This window comes from Silurus aristotelis, assembly GCF_946808225.1.
Source record: "Silurus aristotelis genome assembly, chromosome: 4".
NCBI lineage: Eukaryota > Metazoa > Chordata > Actinopteri > Siluriformes > Siluridae > Silurus > Silurus aristotelis.
In genome coordinates, this window is record NC_139577.1 from 3981682 (window position 1) to 4005866 (window position 24185).

At 38.3% G+C, this 24185-nt stretch overlaps 1 protein-coding gene across 3 annotated transcripts in view; it reads right to left on the bottom strand.

The window, feature by feature from the left end:
• The window catches only part of cdh23 (cadherin-related 23), a 258601-nt gene that overhangs the window by 88023 nt on the left and 146393 nt on the right, over positions 1-24185 (bottom strand). For all 3 annotated transcript variants that reach the window (XM_083540380.1, XM_083540382.1, XM_083540381.1), the window contains 2 exons: positions 17684-17833; positions 14790-14948 (listed from right to left, as the gene is read on the bottom strand). In XM_083540380.1, coding sequence (XP_083396506.1) covers positions 14790-14948; positions 17684-17833 — 309 coding nt within the window. The remainder of the gene's footprint in view (positions 1-14789; positions 14949-17683; positions 17834-24185) is intronic.

Here is a 24185-nt window from a genome sequence, read left to right on the forward strand (position 1 = left end):
GACAAAGCTTAAAGAAATCTGATCAAATCTGCTCGACTTGTATCCGATGTCGAATAGAACTCAGACCAATCCAAGCAAAAAAGGGATATGGTTGAGGGATAACGTTTAGGGATAAGGGCCTTGCTCAAGGGCCCAGCACTGCCAGCTTTGATGGTGATGGGATTTGAACTTGTGACCTTCCCATCCAAAGTGTTAACCACTAAACTCCCACCTCCCAAATCAACAACCTTTCATCTGTCAAATGCAGGTAAAATTCGACACTCTTTTTTCCTTTTTCTACACTCTTCTTTTATTTCTTTCTTTTCTCACACTCTCCTTAATATTTTGTTTAGGACTTATTAAAAAACCTGTGCTCAGAACTTCAGGTTGTGATTGAAGACACAGGCCAGAAGACTTTACTTGCTCTTGTTGTACTCTTTTTTTTTCCTTCATTCCTCACCCTCCATCCATTTCTCCTTCTCCTTCTGTCTCTTATCTGTTCCTTCGAAATGTCCATCTTGGGCTACATGTTCACTACTCTGAATCTCTTTCTCTTAAAAAATAACTTCTCTCCCCTTGCTACCTTTTTGCCCTCAAGCTACTCCTCTTTTCTTCGCTCTCGGTATATCTCTCAGCTGCTCGTTGTCTCGGATACAGGGGTCCATGAGTACAGCAACAATGCTAGTGAGCCTGATGATGAACAGTGTAACCTCATGTATTTAAATATAAAGGGGCATAAAAGAAAGAGAAAAAAGAGCAAACACCCATAAAAAAAATGGTAGTCTTCCTGTTTCTCTCTTCTTTCCTTCTGGTGCTGAAGAAAAAAAAAAATCACCTGACAGGTTGTCCTCTCTCTTTTTTTTTCCTGGAGGAAAGATGTGAAACTTTCGACAAAGCTGAGTGGCGTGAGATAACGTCTGTGGAGGGAGGGATGGGGGGACTGAGAGATGGAGGGAGAGAGACGGCCTCGTGTCTGATGGTCAGTCTGATTTTCTTGGCCCTATCGAGCGTGAGTGACAGATGCTAAATTATGTTTGCGCTTGAACAAAAAAAAAAATCAGGGTGTCGACCAGGCGAGAGTGAAGCCTCCGAGCAAAAGCTGAAAAACAATCCGTCCAGAGCGAATGATGCACTCGAAGTGTTCAGGCTAAAAGCCGTGGTGAGAGGGTACAATGAGTGTCATTTTAACTGTCAGTCTGTAATCGCAACACTTAGAGCGATATAGCCAGCAAAAGCCTGACGCCGTCTCCCAGGTAGGCACTGGTATCCTGTCAGCAAACACTCTGAGAACTATTAGGTAATGTCCTACACTGAGAACTTCAACTTCCAAGGTTTAAAGAGTATTATTTTAGACAAGAAATCAGAAATTATTACTTGAAATTGCTTACTATACACACCATTACACTTAACCAGGGGCCCCAAACTTTTTTTCTGTGAGGGCAACATTTTTTTTCCTTTCTTTAATGGGGGACAGGTCAGTCTGTAACACAGGTGGTAGTTTAATGGTAAAAGCATTGGACTTTGATTCCAAAGGTCATGAGCTCAACTCCCAGTCACACCAACCTGCCACTCCTGGACCCCTAAAAAAAGACCCTTATCCCTAAATGAGATAAATGTAAGTTTCTCTGGATAAAAACGGCTGCCAAATGCCATGCTAAATTAACAATACAATAAACAGAATGCAGGAAAATGCAAGGCTCCGACTTCCAGTATGTACACAAACAAAATAATCAAGGGCTAACAACACAGAACAGGTAAACACTATAAGTTAGCAAACTCAATTAAAAGATAAACTAGAACAGAAACGAAAACAAGAACACACACATTTGTTCTCGCTGTATTACCAAATTACTTTTGCTTAGCTATGCTCCAAAAACAGCCACAAGGTGTCCCTAATATACATTACCCTTGTATAAGTAAGCTAATTAGTAGAAAATAGCATTAATAGCATGATTTTGCCACATCATCATGCCTTAATCCCATGTTTTCTTTGCGCCCTGAATCTACAAAGTTTATGCTTGCACGCCTTGAGCTGCACCTAGATGTTACGATCATGAAACGCAATGAGGATAAAGTTTTTGTCTATATCCTCGATCTTCTGTAAAGGTGTGTGTGTGTGTGTTGAAGAGAGTGCAGATGTGAAGTGACGTGCTGCACAAATTGCTTTCTGCTGCTTCTCCAACCAGAGGGAAGAGTGTGAGGAAACCAATTACCTTCTGTCAGAGCAAGCATCAAATACATACAACTATAAAAAACACTAAACACACACTGAGAAGAGGAAGAGAGAGAGAGAGAGAGAGAGAGAGAGAGAGAGAGAGAGAGAGAGAGAGAAAGAGAGAGAGAGAGAGAGAGAGAGAGAGAGAGAGAGAGAGAGAGAGAGAGAGAGAGAGAGAACTGCATGGAGAAGTCTGAATTTATCCAATAATACAATTATTGAGCACATACAGTACAGACTCAGTATTTTACTTGCAGATAGCTGTGGACTACCTAAAATCATTAGCTCTCCTTGCTATGTATCGTTAAGCTAACTTTAATATTAAGGTAACTTTGTGATTATTAAAACTGGTCCAGATTATTAAAACATGGTCGCCATGATTTTGACCATGTATTAGGCCGCGTGATTAAAAGCACACGCCCAGGACAGTCCTGTATGTTAGATTTCAATCCTCCCAGTTAGGTGCATTGACTTGAAAAGGATTAAATGTGACTTTCTTTTTAAATAACAACACGTTACAACACAGCCATTTTTAAACAGCATTTAAACATACAAATAACGTGTTTTAAGCTGGGGGTTTTTATGTGTATTACGTACTATGTATGTACTATGTAGTAATATATAACTGTAGTAATGTTGGTTGGCATTAAACCCACAATTCAGGCTGCTTTAACTGAAGAAATTACACACCATATTCTGACCAAGCAGATAAAATTGAAAAGTATGTTAATTTAAATACAGATTCTAATTCAAATTAAAATGTATTTAAATTTTATTTATACATACACATTCACACAGAGTATGACTTATAGTGAAATGCTTTTTACGACTGTTCAACTTGTGAACATGAAAAAGAAATACAATATAAAGATGAAAAATAAAAATAGTAAAGTAATGTAACGTACAAATAAAAAAAAAAAGTATAAAAGTATATTAAAATATATATATATATATATATATATATACATACAGTACAGACCAAAAGTTTGGACACACCTTCTCATTCAAAGAGTTTTCTTTATTTTGAAAATTGTAGAGTCACACTGAAGGCATCAAGGGCTATTTGACCAAGAAGGAGAGTGATGGGGTGCTGCGCCAGATGACCTGGCCTCCACAGTCACCGGACCTGAACCCAATCGAGATGGTTTAGGGGTGAGCTGGACCGCAGAGTGAAGGCAAAAGGGCCAACAAGTGCCAAGCATCTCTCGGGGAACTTCTTCAAGACTGTTGGAAGACCATTTCAGGTGACTACCTCTTGAAGCTCATCAAGAGAATGCCAAGAGTGTGCAAAGCAGTAATCAAAGCAAAAGGTGGCTACTTTGAAGAACCTGACATTTTTCAGTTGTTTCACATTTTTTTGTTATGTATATAATTCCATATATAATTCCACATGTGTTCATTCATAGTTTTGATGCCTTCAGTGTGAATCTACAATTTTCCTAGTCATGTCATGTCAAGTCAAGTCAAGTTTATTTGTATAGCGCTTTTCACAACAGACATTGTCTCAAAGCAGCTTTACAGAAAACAAAAGTGAAGGTGAATGGTGTGAATTTGTCCCTGATGAGCAAGCCGTAATGAAAATAAAGAAAACTCTTTGAATGAGAAGGTGTGTCCAAACTTTTGCTCTGTACTGTATATGTGTATATATGTATGTATTTATGTATATACACATACATAAATTAAACAGAAGGGATGGATGGATATGTACGGCAGATATTTGCAGAAGTACAGATTAAAGTGACTTAGTGTGATTGTAATTGTCATTAAAGTGTCCATTTGCTAGTATACATTGTTTTTAATTGAAATGTCCTAAAATAAATCTTTATGCTCCAAGATATGCAAAACCGGCCGTTTACAAAAACTGCTTAGTTCCAAACACCCTTTGTTGATCGTACAGAGTGCTAAGGCTGTTATAACGATATCAAGCAGACGAGCTCAAAAGAAAAGTTCTATCTATGCTATTTGCGTCTCAATCCTTCTGCAGCTCTGCTGGGAGACGTGCTATTGCGGGAAATTACTCAGTGTGGACCCAAATGAGCAGCTGCAACAGGCCCAGCGTGCCGCTAATGTAATAAAGAAACAATTTGGTTTAAAATTGCAAAATTTATCTATTTGCAGAATCTCCGGCACAAACAACACAATGCCCACAAACAGACAACTACACGATGATTTGCACACAAATTTAGCAAAGAATATATATATATATACACACACACATGCACGCATGAGACTCTCGCTCTAATTTCTCTTTTTCTCCTTAACTCAATCTTATTTTTACCCCTCTGAAGTTCGGTACTCATTTCAGATTCTTGCTGAAAAGGCAGGATTCTGCAGATGGCAAGTCTACACCCGATTAGCAACAAAGCGTAAGCATTTCACTAAAAGGCTCTGGAACAAAGTTCTAAAGTGCACATGCATTGAGTTTATCTACTTGGTACTACAAATTAATACGTTATTCGGACGATTCACCCTTATCCTACAATCTCAATCGGAATGGGTGTGGCCTCTCACAGCATAAGAGCTCAATTGGTATTTTGTACCTTCATAGTCAACTGATCGTGACCAAATTTAATATCTGATTTGTACCACATGGTGGAGCAAGACTTATCTTGGGGATAATGTGAACTTTTGGGTCAGAATGTAGTGTGGAGTAAAATTTGGAAAACTGAGAATAGGGTTTTCCTTTCAAATTTTTGCCATTTGGAAGACACCCTTATCCAGAGCAACTTACGGTTTTAAAGATGCATTAAATTACTGAGAACTTTGAGTATGGATTTGGACTGTAATTAATATGAACAGTCTGCTACAATGGTTTAGGAACACAGGTTGCATTTAATAACAATAGTGGACAAAATACTAGTTATAATGAACAAGCTTATACGTTATTTTATTACTGCTTTGGCTCTGTAAAGCTGCTTTGAGACAATGTCCATTGTTAAAAGCGCTCTGCAAATAAAAATTAATTAAACTGTATTTCAGTTTTACAGCTGAGCAATTGAAGGTTAAGGGCCTTGCTCAAGAGCCCAGCCATGTCAGCTTGGTGGTCCTGGGATTTAAAACCATAGCATTCCTAAAGAACCTGAAATAAAAGTTGGGCTTAGAAACTAAGATTAAATGTTTCAATTCTGGTCTGACATCTAAGAAGGAGTTTCAACGTTTATATGGTGTGAAAAAATTTAAGATTAAATTGTGGTTAAATTTAATTGTTGGGCAGAATTTGATGACCAGTTCAAATCCAGTTTGGAGTTAGGTGTTAAACCTGGGCTGATTGACATCTCGTGAAGTATCTGATGCTTAGGTAAAATCTTGGATTTGAATAATTAACCCTGGGGGTAGAATGTTAGTTCAAGGTAAAATCTTGAGGCTAGATATTTAAATATCAGAGGTTCGGATAAAAACCTCATTTACCAGGAAGGACATGTCGCAGCCCTGGTTGTTTACTGTCCAAAACCTACTAATGCATTTACGTATAACCTTACACATAAACAGGCAGAAGCAACACACAGTCAAACCGACCTACAACCGCAGACTTAATCGCAAACACAAACACTCGCATTCACACGGTCAGAAATTAGCAGGTGAGGGATCAGCGTCTTTCCAGACTGTGAGAAACTGATAAGAAAATAAGTCAAACAAAGTGATTGGATTAGAAGGAAATGAGTAAACACACAAGCAGAGTGCAAGAGTGAGATTATATATATATAAAAAAATGAACAAAAGTTGCAACTCAGACACAGATTCTGTTCTGCTGCTGACAGCAAAATACCGAAGGCAGAGACAAAACTGAGGGGGAGGAAAGAGATAGTGAGCGGTGTAGAGAAATTTCAAGCATGAAAAAGAGCAGAAAAAGGAAAAGATGAGAGGAATTGCTTTTATAATAAATCGAAGTTAATGCCGCCTCCATGTATGCACCTGGCATAGTGATAGAGTAGTGATGGGAAGCTCAGATCATTTAGTAACTTGGTTCATTGAATGAATCTGTTTTTGGAGTCGTTTAGTTCATTTCATTCCTTTGATCGAAAACTGAATAAAATGTTAAGTTTTCAATAAGCAGATCCCCAACACGTCCACATACACAAATTTAGTTTTGGACTTTTTCCGATAATGAGAATATGACAATACAGATAAGGACAAATTATAATAAACAGAACAAGTAGTTCATCTCTCAAATCTTCTAGTCTGTGTATTTTTTGTCATGTGATTCCCATAATTATTGTAACACTAATGTCAAGATTTGGACCAAAAAACCCTGATCTATTGCATTGTGTAGCGTCTATTGGAGCCAGGTGACAAAAGAACGAACAACTCGGAACATTGGACTCATGAGATACTCAATTCTGTTTGCTGTATATAGCCTACAAAGATTTTGTGATGCTATGATCATGCACACACAGTGGAAAATGAACGAATCACTCTTTGAGACTACTCGTTCTTTTGATTCACATTAGAGGCTCGTTCACAATGAACGAATCGTTCATGAACAACCCATCACTAATGAAGAGAGGGCAGGGTCATGACAAGTATCAGCAGACACACCGTCTCAGACAAAATAGTAAGCTTTTATTTGATTTTATACAGAAATCTGAACTTCATGTTTCCCACTATATAGCACACACTCATTTGTTTGGACAGAATGGACAAAATCCCCAACCTCCATTCCCATGTAGGGCTGCCACACACAAACTACAGCAAACATCACCAAACACCATACAAACAAAGATTCAAGCAGATACACACACAGGGACAGAAACCCATTAGCGATATAATGGATACAGGGGAATAAAGAAAGTGAAAAAGGAAAGGAAGTTGATAAGAGATGGATGAATGCAAACCTACTCCAGTCTGGCGGATGGGGGGAGGGAGAGAACAGAGCAATTTCAGAGATATGAGGAGATCCAGGGTTCTGCAACCTCAGGAGAGCCAACACACACACACACACACACACACACACTGTAAATCACTATAAATATTTATAATGATCAGCAATGCTAAAAGTGATGAACACAAACACGGTGTGAAAAACTGCACAAACCTAAAAGCACAAGTACTGTATAAGACCACTTGACAATGCTACAAAAAGTCAACTAAATGCTAAAGATAATGCCACAGCTCACTTCCTCACTTAACCTTCTCTCCATTTAGAATAGGGAAACAAATTAACAATGTAGCCTTATAGATATCCAGTGTGTCCTGGGTATAAATAACTAAAAGCCATTCCATTTCCTGTGTTCCTGCGCAGTTCCATTTACATATTAGCCCAAATTAGCATCTAAGTAAGTACGTGAAAGCAACCATATGGCTCCTTAGTACATGATAATGCTAGCCATAACAAACCTCCAGCAACGTGTAAATATTTAAACTGTGCAGCATTGAGTAAATGAATAAATCGAGGAGAATCACAAACAAAAAGTGGTTCAAGCAGACAACAAATTACGACTTCGTATTCTCATTGTAAAACCCGGCCCATGTGCCAGAACGTGTACGGCATTTCCAGAGCGCTCTATAGTTTCAATTCGGCAACGCAACCAAGAGGCAAACAAATAGCGCGAGGGCCTTATTAGCCGTCGACAGTGTGCAGTGTGCAGCAGGGATCTTGACTTCGCCCTTTATTTGAACCATGTCCTAGATTTTTTATATATTTAAAAAAAAAACACATGCTTTTCAGACAGGAAGTGCATATAATACATTTAGGTCAAGTTCAACACAAGGGGAAGTTTGGATAAGTTTACTGATTTAAGGAGTTGTCTAGAAAAAGAATCACAAATAAAATTAATACTCAAGACCTGCCTCAAGTCTGACTGGGATGAAACGATCATTAAAAATAATCCATTGAATATTAAATCTAAAACACTTAAAGGTCTAATAGCGTTTCTTTATTCGTGAATCCAATTAAAATAATTCTCCATCATAAGCAGTTAAGGAAGTAAATACCTCTTGACTATAGCTACACTACATGAACAAGTGTTTGTGCACATCTGACCATAAATTTGATATCTGAGAGGTAGTTTAGGCATTGGACGCTGGATCCAAAGGTCACAAGTTCAAATTCTAGCACTACTAACCCAAGCTGCAACTGTGGGCTCTTGGCGAAGGCCCTTAACCCTGAACTGCATAGTTGCATGTTGCTGTGCTTAAGGGTGTCTGCCAAATGCATTAAATGTCCCCAATCTATGTGCTTTTCAAACATCCCATTCCATATTCAAGCCCCATTTTCTTTTATAATAACCTCTACTCTTCCAGGAAGAATTTCCACTAGATTTCGGTGTGTGTTTGTGGAGATTTGTGCAAATTCAGCTCCTCAGATGTTAGCAAAGCCAGGTACTGATATAGGTGCGGTGAGGAGGTCTGGGGTGCAGTCAGAGTTCCAATTCATCCCAAAAGGTGTCCAGTAGTGTTGAGGTCTGAGCTCTATAGCAGGAGATCTACCTTTTTAACCTATATCCTCTGAGAGCTGGCTTTGCGCATTGTTATGCAGGAACAGGTTTGGGCCTTCTAGTTAAAGTAAAGGAGAAATGTAATTCTACTGCATCCGAAGACGTGTGTGTGTCTCCATCTTTGTGGTGAAAAAACACAGGCTGAGAAGGTCAGATGTTCCAATACTTTTGCCATATAGTGTATTTAGCAATCTTATAAACATCATGTTGCCTCGAGTTATATGATATACTCTATCAGGCAAGCCATCACTGATAAGACAAAATTTCACATTGACTTTTGACCATGCCTGTTTGCCAAAGCTTAAACTAAAGATGTCATGCAAAGGGCGTGTTTTATCATTTTGCATTCATTTGTAAAAAAAAATTATAATAAATAAAAGATTGGCAGTTAGTTATAGTTCAATTAAATCATTCATTACTATGATCATATTTCATTAATGATCAGTGATTTGTATATACAGTATGTGAACATATAGTATAATACTCGGTATTGCTGTAAAAAAATAATGACATTTATGACAGTGGTGTTAAGAATTAGAATAAATGTAATTTGCTACTGTCAGAGGTGGAACGCAACCAATTACATTTACTTGTGTTACTGTAATTGAGCAGTTTTTTGTGTATTTCTACTTTTGAAAGCAGTTTTTATAATCTGTAATTTTACTTTTACTAAAGTATGTTTTAAGTATTGCATTTAACTACAGTTTACATTTTTACATCTTTCTCTACCCATCCCGAAACATCCTGAGGTTGCGCCAGTCACGTCCCACCTCATGAAGATTGTGGACCTTTAAAGAAGTAGATGCCGACCCCGCAAACGTCCTGAACCATTTGGATCCTCCACACTTTATGTGGAGTTTGGACACTGGACCTCCTGGAGTGTTTAAAGGCTCTGGGCATGGAGAAGCTGGTGTTGGATCTATGATGAGCTCAAATGTTGGGCTATTTTATGAGTTGCTCAGTAGCTCCTGGTTCCATAACCACAAATGACTGTAAAAGACTGTAGAAAGTACATTACTCATAATTTTACATTCCAGTGCTCATGTTAGTTCTCACTCTTCAGTGTTCTGTATTGTTTAAAGACTATAATCACACTCTTGATGTCACCCAAATGAGGATGGGTTCTCTTTTGAGTCTGGTTCCTCTCAAGGTTTCTTCCTCATAACATCTAAGGGAGTTTTTCCTTGCCACAGTCACCACAGCTGTTTATCAGGGATAAATACACATCGTTCACTTTGAATCTTAAAATTATGTAAAGCTGCTTTGAGACAATGTCTGTTGTAAAAAGCGCTATAGAAATAGACTTGACTTGACTTGACTTGACTTGACTTTTGACTTGACTTGAATAATATAGGTCCAAAATAATTTAAAACATGGGTCCGGATATGCTTGGGTTTCTCATGTTCATGGTAATGTTGTGGAATTTACTAAATAATATGTTTCAAGGAAAAATGTTAAAAAAATTAATGAAACTTCAAGATGGTAATAATATGTAGCTGGGATTGTTGATTAAAGATTGTCTGAATCTTGACTCAAAAGAAAATAAATCATTTTTCCCTTTTTTTTGTTCAATAACTTTATCAGAATTACTGCTTTTAAACTAAACTAAAAGCTTAGAAGAAGATAATGTACTATTGTACATTGACCTGACAGAATAAACAAGGAAATGTGAATAGACATTTTTTTAAAACAGAAAAAACCCACATTCCACTGTGCTAAATGCCACAGGTAGCATAATATTGTGACAAACTACTCAGTACAGTTAACCTTCATGTGTGAGATGAATGAATGCTAATTTCCCTCCATCTTCCAGGCTTTATTACGAGACTGTATCAACCCAGAGGTGAATCGTCCTCCATATAAAGCCATTAACAAGACTTCAAATTAAAGGTCATCTAACACGGTTTAACACCGCACTCAATGTCCACAACCCTGTAAAACAGCAGCAGTTTTATGTCAGTCGTAAAAAGCACCACTGTTTTATGAGCTTCTCCCTGAGCAGAATCAGGTCTCCGCTACCGGATCAGACATCAACTACACTTGATTAATAGCATAAAGTAAGACATTTTTAATGGCCAGATAAGATGCTAAACAGGCCGTGGGCTAAATGGGAAAAACGATTAGAATGGCAGATTATTCGGAAACAACAGTAATTAAACATTGTTAAGCGCTAATGAGAGTCGGTTCGGATGAGTGAATGCTGTCAGATACCAAGAATTGAGATTGTAACGATGCTGTTCTACCTTGCTTAGTGGTAAAAGAGAGAGATGAAAATATGGGTCTAAACACAACACTGTTATACTGGTTACTTTCTTTATTAGATGCAATATTTTGCCTGAATCAATGTCCTTTGAGGGTTTTACTATATATTTATTTTCAGAAATACGTTTAAAATTATTCTAAATAGTCAATTATCTTCATATTTCGAGTTGGTGACTCTGGGGCCATCTAGCAGGCGTACAATAACGTTGCCATTTTCACGTCGTTTGATTGGGTGGACAGAGAGCGCACCAGTCAGAGCTTGCAAACTGCATCTGTAGAAAACTGCACAAGATCAAATATATTTGTTTGGATTTAATAGTAAACCATTAACACGTTCAAGTTTTCTTTCTTGTAGATTTTGCGCAAAAAACACACAATTTGCCTTTATTTTTAACCCCCCGGAAAACCATAATCAACGGAAAAAATGCATGGAAAACCCGGGGTCATTTTATGAGGTTAATATCAATGTTTCTGCTAGAGCTGATGTATGCAGGCAGCGCAGCTGTGGCTGCAGTGAAAGGAGACTTGTTGAATTGTGTTAATTGGGTTCCTTGCTTTGGTAATGGCATTCATTCCTGTCTGTGATGGAGCACTCTGTTATAATGTGTTTCTTTATAATATTGATGGTTTCTATAGCTGTGTGTCATAATTATGGTAATAAGAGATTGGTTGATTCAGGTAGGACATCACTGAAGACCTGGGTATGAAATGCACGGCCCGCCACTGGGTTTAAATGCATCGTTTATGATCAGAGTAGTGGAAAAATCTCAACTTTCATTTTCAAGCGTCAAAACTACAGAACTCTAGATGCAGCATTTGTAAAATTTATAATATCAGTCTTAAATGTATGTACCATTTCTTTTGACAGGAAACCCAAAGAATACACATGGTAAGCATACGCTGCTCTATGTTAGAGTATCGATGTGAATATTCTAGACATTGCTAAGAGAAAAAAAGAGTTTTGGTAAATATTACCTAAGGCTACTGTGGAAAAAAGTAAGATGGATATACAACATTCTGGCCACTAGCAATGATCCTTATCTATGACCACTGTTTGAAATACTGGCTCTCTAAAGATAACTCATTGCAATAATATGGCCAACAGGCTACATAAGACATATATAGTGCAGAAGCATCTTGAAATGAATATGAGTTGTCCATTAGTGGGGGAAACATGACATTACAACAACTCTCATGTATTATTTACAAGGCTGGATCTACATCTGCTTGCTTCTCCATTGCGAATGATCTAATGTGACCCGAGTGGTTCGCCGTCCTGCTGCAAATCAAAAGCGATTCAGCATGCCGCATATAGAGGACATCGTGAAGCAGAATTATTATTTTCGCCGTTTATATCTTAAGTGATGGCGATGGATTGATGGAAAGCTACTATGGAACATGAATGGAAACAATAAGAATCAATCAGCTGTTTAAAAACCAGGCATCAAACCTTTTACAGGTGGTGCTTGGAATTAAGTGGGGAGTGGGAATGGAGTGCGAGAGAGAGAGAGAGAGAGAGAGAGAGAGAGAGAGAGAGAGAGAGAGAAGAGAGCTTTGTCTGAGAAGGAGTTACACAGTGCTAAGAGAATGACATACACAAGCTGCTGTTACTGCACATGCAGCAAATTCATACAAACATATCAACACTATAAGTCATTACTGAGTCAATGTGCTTTAAATATACCATAAAAATATGAGAATTGAGGTTCTCTAACAAAGAGCAATGCTTTCTTTTACATATACTGAAAATACAGATTCACTTCACGGATCCAACATTTGGAAAGATCATTCCTGTCGAGTTCCTGTTCTGCTACTGCAAATATATTTAATTCAAATTTTAACTGGATTAAAAATACCAATCAGCCATCATGGTGCTCAGTTAGTACTCATTTAGGGTTAATTTAATTTCAATTACTGATTAGATGTTTCTCTTGAGACATTCTCTTAAACCCCACGCTTGGGCCCCACACAAACAGAAATGTTTGTCTGTCAAGGCTCTGGGTTACTGAACAGAAGGTTGGGAGTTCAAACCCCAGCACCACCAAGCTGCCACTTTTTGGCCCTTGAGCAAGGCCCTTTATCCTCCCTGCCAGGAGCGCTATATCATGGCTTTCTCTGCACTCTGACCCCAGCTTTAGATATATGAGGAAATAATTTCACTGTTACTGAGGGGAGGTGGTAGGTCAGTGGTCAAGGCTTTGGGTTACTGGTCAGCAGTTCAAGCCCGGTATTGCCAAGCTGCCACTTTTGGGGCCCTTAGCAAAGCCCTTAACTTAATGGCTGCCTATGAGCTCTGCCCCCAGCTTCCTACATCACTGGGATATGCAAAGAAAAAAAAAATTTTACGTGGGAAATAAAGTATAAAGTATATAGGAAGGTGGTACAGTGGACTTTGGATCAGAAGGTCATGAGTTCATATTCGAACCACTTTAAGCTGCCAACTCTTTCCCCTTAATCTCATAGCTGCTCAGATGTATGAATGAGATCAGTGTAAGTCGCTCTGGATAAGGGCGTTTGCCAAATGTCTTTGTGTCCTACAGGTTCAGGCAGCTGAGACACAGGGCAGGGTTACCATTGATAGATTGTTGCTGGTCCATTTTAGTTTTTTAAAGCCAGCATAAAGTTTTCAATGTAAGTCAGTGAAAGGAACAAAGGAGTGGAGTATCTGAGATAAAAAAAAAAATTCTTGAGTGGACCCTTAGAAAACATGGTGTATTGTAAAGAAAAACAACTTCAGAAGTCAGGTTTGCAACATGCTCGGAGAAAGATAAAAAAAAAAAAAAAAAAAAAGATCATTCAACAACCAAAGTTAGGCTTTCATGCATTTTTCAGTCGGGCGATAAAGGAGTTCTTAAAGGGAAGGAGGAAATACATGGACAGGGAATTTATATGCACTTTCAGGAAAATACAGCAGCATCGTTTTTCTGGGATTTAGCCTTTGTGATGAGCTCTGAAGCAAAGCTCAGATAAAGAGAACTAAATAAATAAAAAATACAATCATATTTTATGATATTTAGACAGAAACAAAGCAAATAAACATATATCTGTACCCTAAAGATTTTAATAAAGGCTAGTGCATGATTTAAGATTCTATTCAGTCTCAATCTGTGTCTATCACAAGGTCAATGATACGCTTGAAGAAGTTTTTTTTTTTTTTTTACTGATCTGTATTGATTTCTATTCCACTTATTGTGACAAATGGGGACAAGTGAGTGAATTAAAGACGAAATAAAAAGTTATGAGCACCTGCACTGAACGTGTTGCCCATTTTACATTATTGATGGTAACGATGATATAGAAATGACCTTACTGAGCACGGGATAATGAAACATATTCCAGCACTTCAGTCAGGATCTGGACCAAAGTTGAATTCTTGCAGTATTGATCGCAGCCTCTATTTCTTCAATTCTCTCTGTTTTTAAGCATAATAAATGTATTTACATAAAGCATTTTTCCCTCTATCTTTGGGATTTGACTGTGTGTATGCAAGTGTTCCTGTGTGCAACTCAATTTCATGTTACGATGCGGTCAAGGTTCGCATCTCCATCGTAAATCGGGGACTACTGATATATATTATGTGCTCAATTTGGCCATTTCTGCCATTATTTAAATGTTGTTCAGTATTTAAAACAAAGTGAAAAACACTTATTTAGATGTCCCAATGTTTCTGCCCTTACACTCTTAAAATGCCATGCATTTCTATCTTTTATTGGCGGTTGAATAAAACAAACTTTTGGACTTTCTCATTTAATTGGCCATGCTGCCCTCCAAACATATAAAAGATCACATCCAACAAAACAAGAAAACTGCACATGTAATGTATTTCCACCGAAAAGCTTGTTTTTGATGGTGTTAAGGTGTGTGTGTGGGTGTGTGGGTGTGTGGATGTGTGTACTTACTTGGATTCTTACTAGTGATGTTCCGGTTGCTGTGCTCTCCAGCAAGCTGATGTTATACAGCAGTTGGCTGAATACAGGCCTGTTGTCGTTCTCATTGAGCAGATCGATGAAGACCCGAGCGAAGCCCACGTGCTCTGCCACAGACTCGTTGGCATACAGCTGAACGGAAATCACAATTACGGAAAGTTTTATAATCAAGAACAGCTTTTTATTATCAATAACACTGCACAACAATCTTTTGGAAAAGTTTTGCTTCCTGAAAAGTTTTTGCTGATTGGGTATGCACAAATATATATTTTGTTTTTGTTGCATCACGTAGGAATTCTGAGAAATAGACAGTTAACTGTTTACCGGCAATAATGTATTTAATCGTGTTTATGTTTCTAAAACCCTTTTAGGTTCAACACAATTAAAAGTGTTTTGCTTCTGTTATTCGTTTATATTCAATGTCTGGTGCATCACGTTGCGGTGTCCAACAGTAGTCAGCAGGCATTGATGGATTCCAGTTGCCCTGATATCGTTTTTCCATTGTAGCAATGTCCAGGTGAAAACTTCTTTCACCGTGTTTGTCACTGACAGAACCGAGATTTGCATGGATAAAGTCCAAGTGTGAGTGAGGGAAATTAATATTGAGTGACATGTTACGCTTCATTGTTTTGTATGCATTGAGAAGTTTGTCTACCAGCTGAATGTAATGTGGGGCTCTGTAACATCTGAATGACTTGTTACAGCGCTACTAATGCAATATACTATATTCTGAAACAATATGTACACACTGTAACATCTATATTAATCCAATGAGCAGCATCTGTATATGCAAGCCACTTTCCTAGCCTGCTGAGTCAGTGTCAAGCTGGCTCCGGCCTGCCCAGGCATGCCCGGGCTGCATGCTTCCACAGAACAGCTTCCAACCTGGCCTGATTTCATGCCTGGGCATGCCCAGACTGCACGAAACTTTGTTCATACTGTAGGTCTTTTAGAGAAACAAAATCTTTTGGACACAAATATAAGAAAAAACATGACAAAACTTAAGATTGCAATGAAACTTTGTTGTGCGGTGTAATTAATTCATCTACTTAGCTGATTTGGTAATGACGCCGCTCGCTCTCTGACGCCGTCACTATGACGGACGATTCCGTTTAAAACTTTCTTTCGGCTTCTCCCATTAGGGGGCGCCACAGCGGATCATCCACATGTTGGATTGGCACATGTTTTTACGCTGGATGCCCTTCCTAATGCAACCCTCCCCATTTATCCGGGCTTGGAACCGCACTAAGAGTGGCTGGGGTTGGTTCCCTGACCGGGGATCGAACCCGGGCCGCAGCGGTGAGAGCGCTGCATCCTAACCACTAGACCACCAGGGGAAAATGGACGATTGACGGACGATTCCGTTTAATACGTTTAAAACGCTGCAGCTTGACCAAAAAAGGAAAACTACAAGTCTGAGCACTTAGGGAAATATTAACTTTGTAGTTAGTGGATGGAAATAAAAGCCGTTTCGTGAAAAGTCCTGGTAGTTCAGTGTAAAAAAAAAGCTATTCTAACCAAATGCCACATATACTGCATATTAGAGCAGAGGTTATATATTCATACAGCTCCAAAACATTAAATATTTAAATGCAGTCAGTGGGAATGCAGTGTTGCCGCTTAACTCCGATCGGGAAAGACTTTAAGGCTCAGACACAAATAGTGATAGCTGAGCCAAGGTTTTCTAGAAATCTCCAACTGCAAAAAAAAAAGGCTATAAAATGTCGGTTTTTATACCCAATTCAGCTTCGAGACGAGTCATAACTTAAATTTACTTCTCCTCTGAGAGCGGCAGCGTGCCACTTCAAACACGACGAACTGATGCTTGAGGCTGTGCTCCAGTCACCCCGACTACATAAGCAAAAAAAATCTAACACCAACTGAAATTCTGCAGCACTCTGGCCAAATCATTTAATATATTTCATTACTGTATTTCTTTATTTTCCCTATGTTTAGTCATTTATCCTCAGCTCTCAGATACAAATATTTGGAGATCATTGGAGAACTTTGCTTGAACTGGCATGAAAATGTCTCCTGAGTTTGGTTTGGGATGCGATTTATTCTGGATCTTTTCTGGCATGCTGAATTCTGCCTCTAGTGCAATTATACTGAGTTTCAGAGTTTCTGAATGATATTCTCCTTTTAATATTTAAGCCACAATACATTTTGACTCAGTGTTTTGTCTCGTTGGCCAAATGAACGTTTTTTCTTGACTTCAATTTGACTGCTTTATACCTGAAATGTGTGAAATATGAATACCTGAAATATGACTAATATTCTTGTGATACGACCACAAACAACCAAAGTCAAGATCTATTTATTGTTCAACTCTTTTTTCAGTAGCACATTTTATTCTAATGTGTTCTGCAGCAAAATAGTACATTTTAAGAACTCACTCTTTCCTCACATTCCTCATAATATTCAAGCCATCATAAACTTTGGCCGAGTGTTTTGTCTCATTGTCCCAATGAAAGATTACTTCTTCAGTTTTTTCTTGGCTTTATACCTGAAGTGGCATTTGTACTTAACATTTTTGTTTATGACTAATATTCTTGTAAAACAACAAAAAAAAACCAACAAAAATTAATGGTTTATTTTTTATTATTATTATTATTATTATTATTATTATTATTATTATTATTATTATTATTATTATTATTATCATTTAACCCCCATTTTTTTAGTAGCATGTTTCATTCTAATGTGTAATACAGCAACATATTCAACTTGTGATCATGGATGTCACACTGAAACACACGCTTTTCAAAGACGGTTTTAGATTTTAGCTGCCCTATTTTTTTATTTTTATTGTATAAATACTCAATATTATGTGAGCCAGATTAGGATAAGGCCAATAGTCTACTTACAGAGAAGCTGTAGCTTCTGATAGTCTCGAAGTCCAGAGGCACAGCCACACGCACACGGATATCAGCTCGGCCCTGCACCGACGTGGGGGAGATGGTGAAGTGATCCGAGTTGTTTCCCATCAAGATCACCTCAAACATACTGTTCACTCCCTGCAAAGAGCCGGAGAGAGAAAAGTGAGAAAAAGAAGTGATTAATGGTAATGTGTGCTTGTAGCAATGTATAAGTGTTTGTTTAATATTTACTGTTGAACACATAATTTGCAATTTTAAATTTTTTTTAAAAAGATTGCAAAAGGCCCATTATTTCTTCTTCTCCTAATTTTTCTTCTGGCTGCTCCTTTTACCACAGCGGACCGCACATGGAAATTGTTGAGAGAGAGGGGGGGGGATATATATATATATATATACTGTACATCCTACTTGGCCTTTCTATTTTCCTCTTGCCTCGCACCTCCATCCTCAGCATTCTTCTATTGCTTCATATACCCCATGTCCCTCCTCTGCACGTGACCATACCATCTCGATCGCCTCTCTCACCAGTCTCCAAAACGTCCCACCTGCATGGTTCCTCTAATAAATTCATATTTACTGTCCCTTCAGATAAAAACCATTTTTCAATTCAAACACAGCGAATACTAAGAACAAAAAAAGACTTACGATGTATTTTTAGTGTAGTGACCAAACAACATCAGAAATGTTCTCTATTTATTTATTTATTTATTTATTTATTTATTTATTTATTTATTTAATTTCTTTTTTTTTTTATGGACCTCTCGCGTGTCACTGCGAAAAAAAGCCTTTGCACTGTCATCACAAAATCATGAGTTTGAATACCAGCAATTCAAACTGAATGCCATCTATGACCTGATGTCCAAGAGAGCACATTTGCCCCTGCACTCTGGGTGGAAAAGTACGGTCTTACTTCCTCACCTGTCAATCACTGTGATACAAGGCTTGAAGACAGTCTCAAGGGAGAGTGCCGGCCAGATGATGGAAGGACGAGAAAACAGGGATGGAAACAGGAGGTTGAAAATGAAGGATGGATGCCAAACATGCTTCACAACAAAACAGGTGGTTTCCAATGGCATAGAATTCATTTCCCAGAATTCCTGGTGATTGCATAATGCCACCTTTGCACGGGTTCTTGTTAGTCACCAAGGCAAGCTGGGAAAGAGCTACACCAACTTGGAGCTAGACACATACAAACACGTACTTAATTTGATGCCACAGGTGGTGGAAGAGATCCTGTCAAACCTAGATGTGTCAGAATGTGCCTCATTAGTGTCGTTCTTTCTTCCTTTAAGGAATGGAGGGATTTGAGGGGGAAAAGGGAGTGATAACTGCTTCTAAGAGAAAAGGAGGATTGAAGTGAAAACAGAGCACGAGAGAACGACGTAAGAGATGAATGTTGATTATGAAGAGGTCTTACGATCTCGCATGTATGAAGCATTTCAAAATTGGACAGTGTCCAGTCTCAATAACTGGACAAGATCTCGTGGGTGCAGTGTTGAAAACAGTAAGAGACTCATATATTGAGACAGTGGGGATGCAGAAGACCTTCGTTGTGTAATGAGAGACGGCAGGCCTGTGAAAGTTATTCACTTTCTGCTGCTTTGAATGGTCCCACATGAATATCCATGAAGATTTGAACAAAACTACAGCAGCCCTAAAAGGCCATGCATTTTAGTTTTTGCTACTTTCTTGTTTTCTCATGATCACGACTTTATTTTCTTATGAACTCAACATAACAAACATTGTTTCCTCATGATCAGTACTTACTTGTTCTGTGTATTCGGCATAAGAGCATGTTCTAGAATTATCAGCATCGGCACATCAGAACCATAACCATTTGTGGCAGCGGGCCGTGATAACGTGAAAACGACTTCTGTTATGTCGAGCTCACTTGAGAATTAATGTGATCACGAGAAAAGGACTCGCTATGTTGCGATCGCGAGAAAATGAATGCGTGATCACAAGAAAATCATTTTTATGTCGAGGTCGAGTGAAAACAAATTTTATGTCAAGATCATGAGAAAATGAGGTCATGATCGTGAGCAAAACAACTTTTGTTATGGCTGAGATCACCAGAAAATGAAGTCGTGATCATGAGAAAACAAGAAAGAAAATTATATTCTAACGCATGGCCTTTTAGGACTTCTATTCAAAACTGTTTATGCCCAAGATTCACCCAGACTTCAGTGGATAATCTTAGCTGTAGTTACAGTACATAAGAACTGCTGATGTAATCATACACCACCATGATGCTCATATAGTGAACATCTTTTCTACACACTTAGTAGTGTTTGGCTTCAAAGTGTGCACTTTAAGATGGGCTCCCTTTAAATTTCTGCTTCTTTCAAGTTTTCGTTCACAGGTGTTATCTCAGGGAATTTTTCCTGCCACTCTGAACTCTGAAATCTAAATCTGGATTTCTTGCAATACTGCTTTGAGGCAATGTTTATAGCTGAAAATGGTGTATAAATGAATAAGTCCCACAGACTGTGGCTTAAACAGAAGCAGGTACTAAGTGGGATTTTCTTCCATCATTGTCAAGTAGGTGGTCTGTTTTCAGCTTCGGTGACAAGCATCAGCATTTTAATGTGATGAAAAGACAGTGAAGGAAAGACAGCAATGGAACAATGAGGGAGAACTATGCATCAGTTGAATCTGTTGAAGTGACAAGGAAGTACTTGAAGCTCAAAGTCCAATATGACAAAAGACTGAGATTTTGATTGGCCTCTGAATTGGGAAATGAACTGTTCTAATGTTAAGATGATTCCTCAGCTCATAGTGTTCTCCAGGAGGATGGCAGGATCTTGTAGTGGGCACACATTTTCCAGCAATATTTAATAGGTGGAATACACTTTCATGTGAACGAAGGGAGGTGTATCCGAGGGAGGAGAGGAGACGATAAACGTGTGTCATCGACATGTCAGGTATGAAAAAGTCCTGTGAGGATTTAATCTCACAAAGGTAGTAGAGAGTGAAAGAAAATCACAAAAAAGGAACGATCACTGAGTCTTTTGGAAATCCAGTGGGAATCCAGTTGGGCATGGAGCAGATGGTTTCCACGACACCAGATATGATAACCTGTTTGACCAGGAAACACCGTACTTATCTGTTAAATCATTACAGACTTGCTTCAGAAGACTTTGGCTTAGTAACCCAATTTATACAGAAAAAAAATTAATTAAAAAAAATTGAGTTAAGATGTATTTAATAAATGTACTTAATGCTTTGCTTGGATGGTCTGCTTTAGACACTGGCGTACCTGTACTTTTAGTTCTATTCTAACTAGAGATTTTTAAGTTTTTATTTTTTATTTTTACGCATTTCTTAACTGCATTTGGTATCGTGTTTTTTGACAGGTTGACAACATTCACGTTACAACTTATGGAAAAAGGTGGTTTTGAGCTTTATTCCAGTATGGAGAAACTTTAGGAAATTTTTTCATCATCTTCCACCACACCACAAACATACATACATAAGCAAAATGTAAAAGCATTTAAGTAGCTATAAGGTATAATATACAAAAATAAATTATTATCCATATGTCTCAGGCAATTTTTCGTGTGATAACCAAGAATATCAATCATATTTACTCTCATGGGAGGTGGTAGCATAGTGGTTAAGGCATTAGAATTCAATACCTGGGCCCCTAAGTAAGGCCCTTAACCCCATAGCTGTTTAGTTGTATGAATAAGATAAATGCAAGTCAATCTGGATAAGGGCATCTGCCAAATGCCATATATGTAAATGCATTGGACATACTGTATATATAAATTTTATATCAAATTTTATATCAAATTATATATAAACATATTTATTTTTAAAGCTAACTAGTGTTAATTTTCTATTAAACGGCTCTGCAGCAATGACCTGTCTCTGGAGTACATACATAGCTAATAAGGTATACATAATGTGTGTATGTAGAAAAGTGCATATGAAAAAGACACACACACACACACACACACACACACACATACACACACACACAAATTACAAAGGCCCGCAGTTTAATGAAGTGAAGCAGACAATTACCATACACTCAGACACACACATAAATACCAACACACACACACACACAGACACATACACACGCTTCTGGATCTCATTTGCAGACGAAGTCATTCGCGACCGCAGTGCGAGCGATTGATCCGAAGAGGGAAAATTGTTTCGGAGTTCAATAAACATTTCACCTGGGGAGATCCGCTGCGGAGCAAAATACCGAGACCAGGGAAGCAGCAGAAAAAAAAGATTAACGGACAATAACCGCAACAGTCGGCGATCGAGGTTAATCCATGCCTCCCTTTTTTTTATCTCTCGTTTATGAAAATCGCTTCTCCGCAGGCTGTAGATTGTAATTGTGGGCATGAATGTGGAATCACAGGCCTCCCTTCATGCTGAAAGACTATGATTAGAAAGAGAAGAGAAGAGGATGAGCCTGGCTTTAACCACATGGCAGCATGTCCTCCTGATGGACTAAATGAGAAAACAAGAGAATGATGTTAGCAGGTGGGATTGAAGGCTTGCTGACAAGAATAAATGTGACAAAATCTCAGTATTTGGCTTCCTCTTCATTAAGATGGATTGTAATATGCAGTTATATACAATGAAATCCCTCCCTGGTGCACATCACTTTGTCTTAACACGGTTTTTTTTTGTTTTTTTTGGATCGTTGTACACGTTTGACAGGTGTTTCTTAATAAGGAACAGAGCTGATATTGGCTACAGACATGCTACATTTTTGTTATTAATATGTCTACAAAACCGAGACGTTTTATTTGAATTAAAATTCTTTTTATTTACACTACTACTCAAATAACAATTAGTTATCTGGGTTACTGATCAGAAGGTCAGGGGTTTAAACCCCAGTATTGCCAAGCTGGCACTCTTGGGGCCCTTGAACGAGGCCCTTAACCCTCTGTGCTCCAGGGGCACTGTAACATGCCAGACATGTGCTCAGAATCCAGCTTCCCAACATCACTGGCAAATGAGAAGAAAGAAATTAATTGTTAAGCACCTTTGTTTCTTTCTTATAGCAGTACAAAGTTCAAGACTGAATAACAGAGACAGTAATTAGTTTGTTTACCAATTATTTACTGCCATGTTTACTGCAGTGTGTTAATCTTGACCCTGAATATCTCTTTATATATATTTTAATTCACTAGGAATTACCTGTCCATATGCTTATTCCTGCAATTAGAACAAATATGCAATTGGCATTTGGCAGACACCCTTATCTAGAGTGACTTACATTTATCTTATTCATACAACTAAACTTCTATAGGATTGAGGGCCTTGCACAGGGGCCCAGGAGTGGCAGCTTCCAAAACCGATTGACAACCACCGAGCTAGTCCTGTGCGTAGCTTAGACAGAAACAGGTGAAATGCTTCAACTTTTTATCAAAACTAACAATGTATTCAAACTGAATTAAACCCTGCCATGTTTGTTAGCGCCAGATGGGCTGGTTTAAGTACAGTATTTCAGAAACAGCTGATCTCTTGGGATTCACACACAACCGTCTCTAGGGTTTACACAGAATTGTGTTTGAGAAAAAAAAGCTTTCAGATTTTTCCACTTTGCAGTTGGACATGTCGTGGTGATGTGAGCGGGTCACAGGAGATTAGCAAGCCTGGGTTGAGCTGACAGGAAGGCGATGGTAACTAAAATCTTATCTACAGACTTGGTGAGGTGAGAAGCATCAAAAATAATTGACGTGGACTTTTCTATAAGGATTTTTATTTATACTACATTAATGGAAGGAGTCTCCAGTGTCAACGCCTTGTAACAATCAGAGGTAAGGTTTTCCGGTACAGGGAAGTCTTCAGGACGGAGGATTTTTTGTTTTTCTCAGTAACAAGAGGCAGTTTAATTCTTATTAAAACAAAAATATTTGTTATATTGTAGATCATAGAAAGAACCTAGTGGGCTCATAGACATTCCACAACATTAAATAGAATTAAAACTGGTGGGAAAAAAAGTATGACATTGAGTAAGACTAAGACGGAGTTTTCATTTAACAAAAACAGAGCTTTTTTAAAAACGCTCTTCAAAGTGGATGAATTTGAAAGCCCCGTTTTTGCGTCTCAGCATGGACTGTGAAAACAGAGGCTTTGGAAAACAACGACGCATTTTTAGTCATTGCCGCGAAGTTTCAAAGAGCCGGAAAGGAAAGAAATGCCAGGCGGAATTTATCTGGATGAGTGCCGAGAGCCTGAGTAATACACACAGTCATGTTTCATGTTTAAGATAATTGATCTTTACCTAATTGTTTAAATAAATGAACAATGTCATTAAATGAAGGGATCGGATTTTCACCTTCACGCCAGTCTGACATTTGGTACGCTCTGAAAACGCGCTGTAAAACGTGCCTACATTGCAACACCTACTTAGGGGACAACGCCTTATCATCGCTGGAACAAATGCCGGCTCTGAAGAAGAGGACCGCTTCTGACGTTCTGGATCGATGGCCGTGTTACGCTGGAGGTAGTTGTTTTT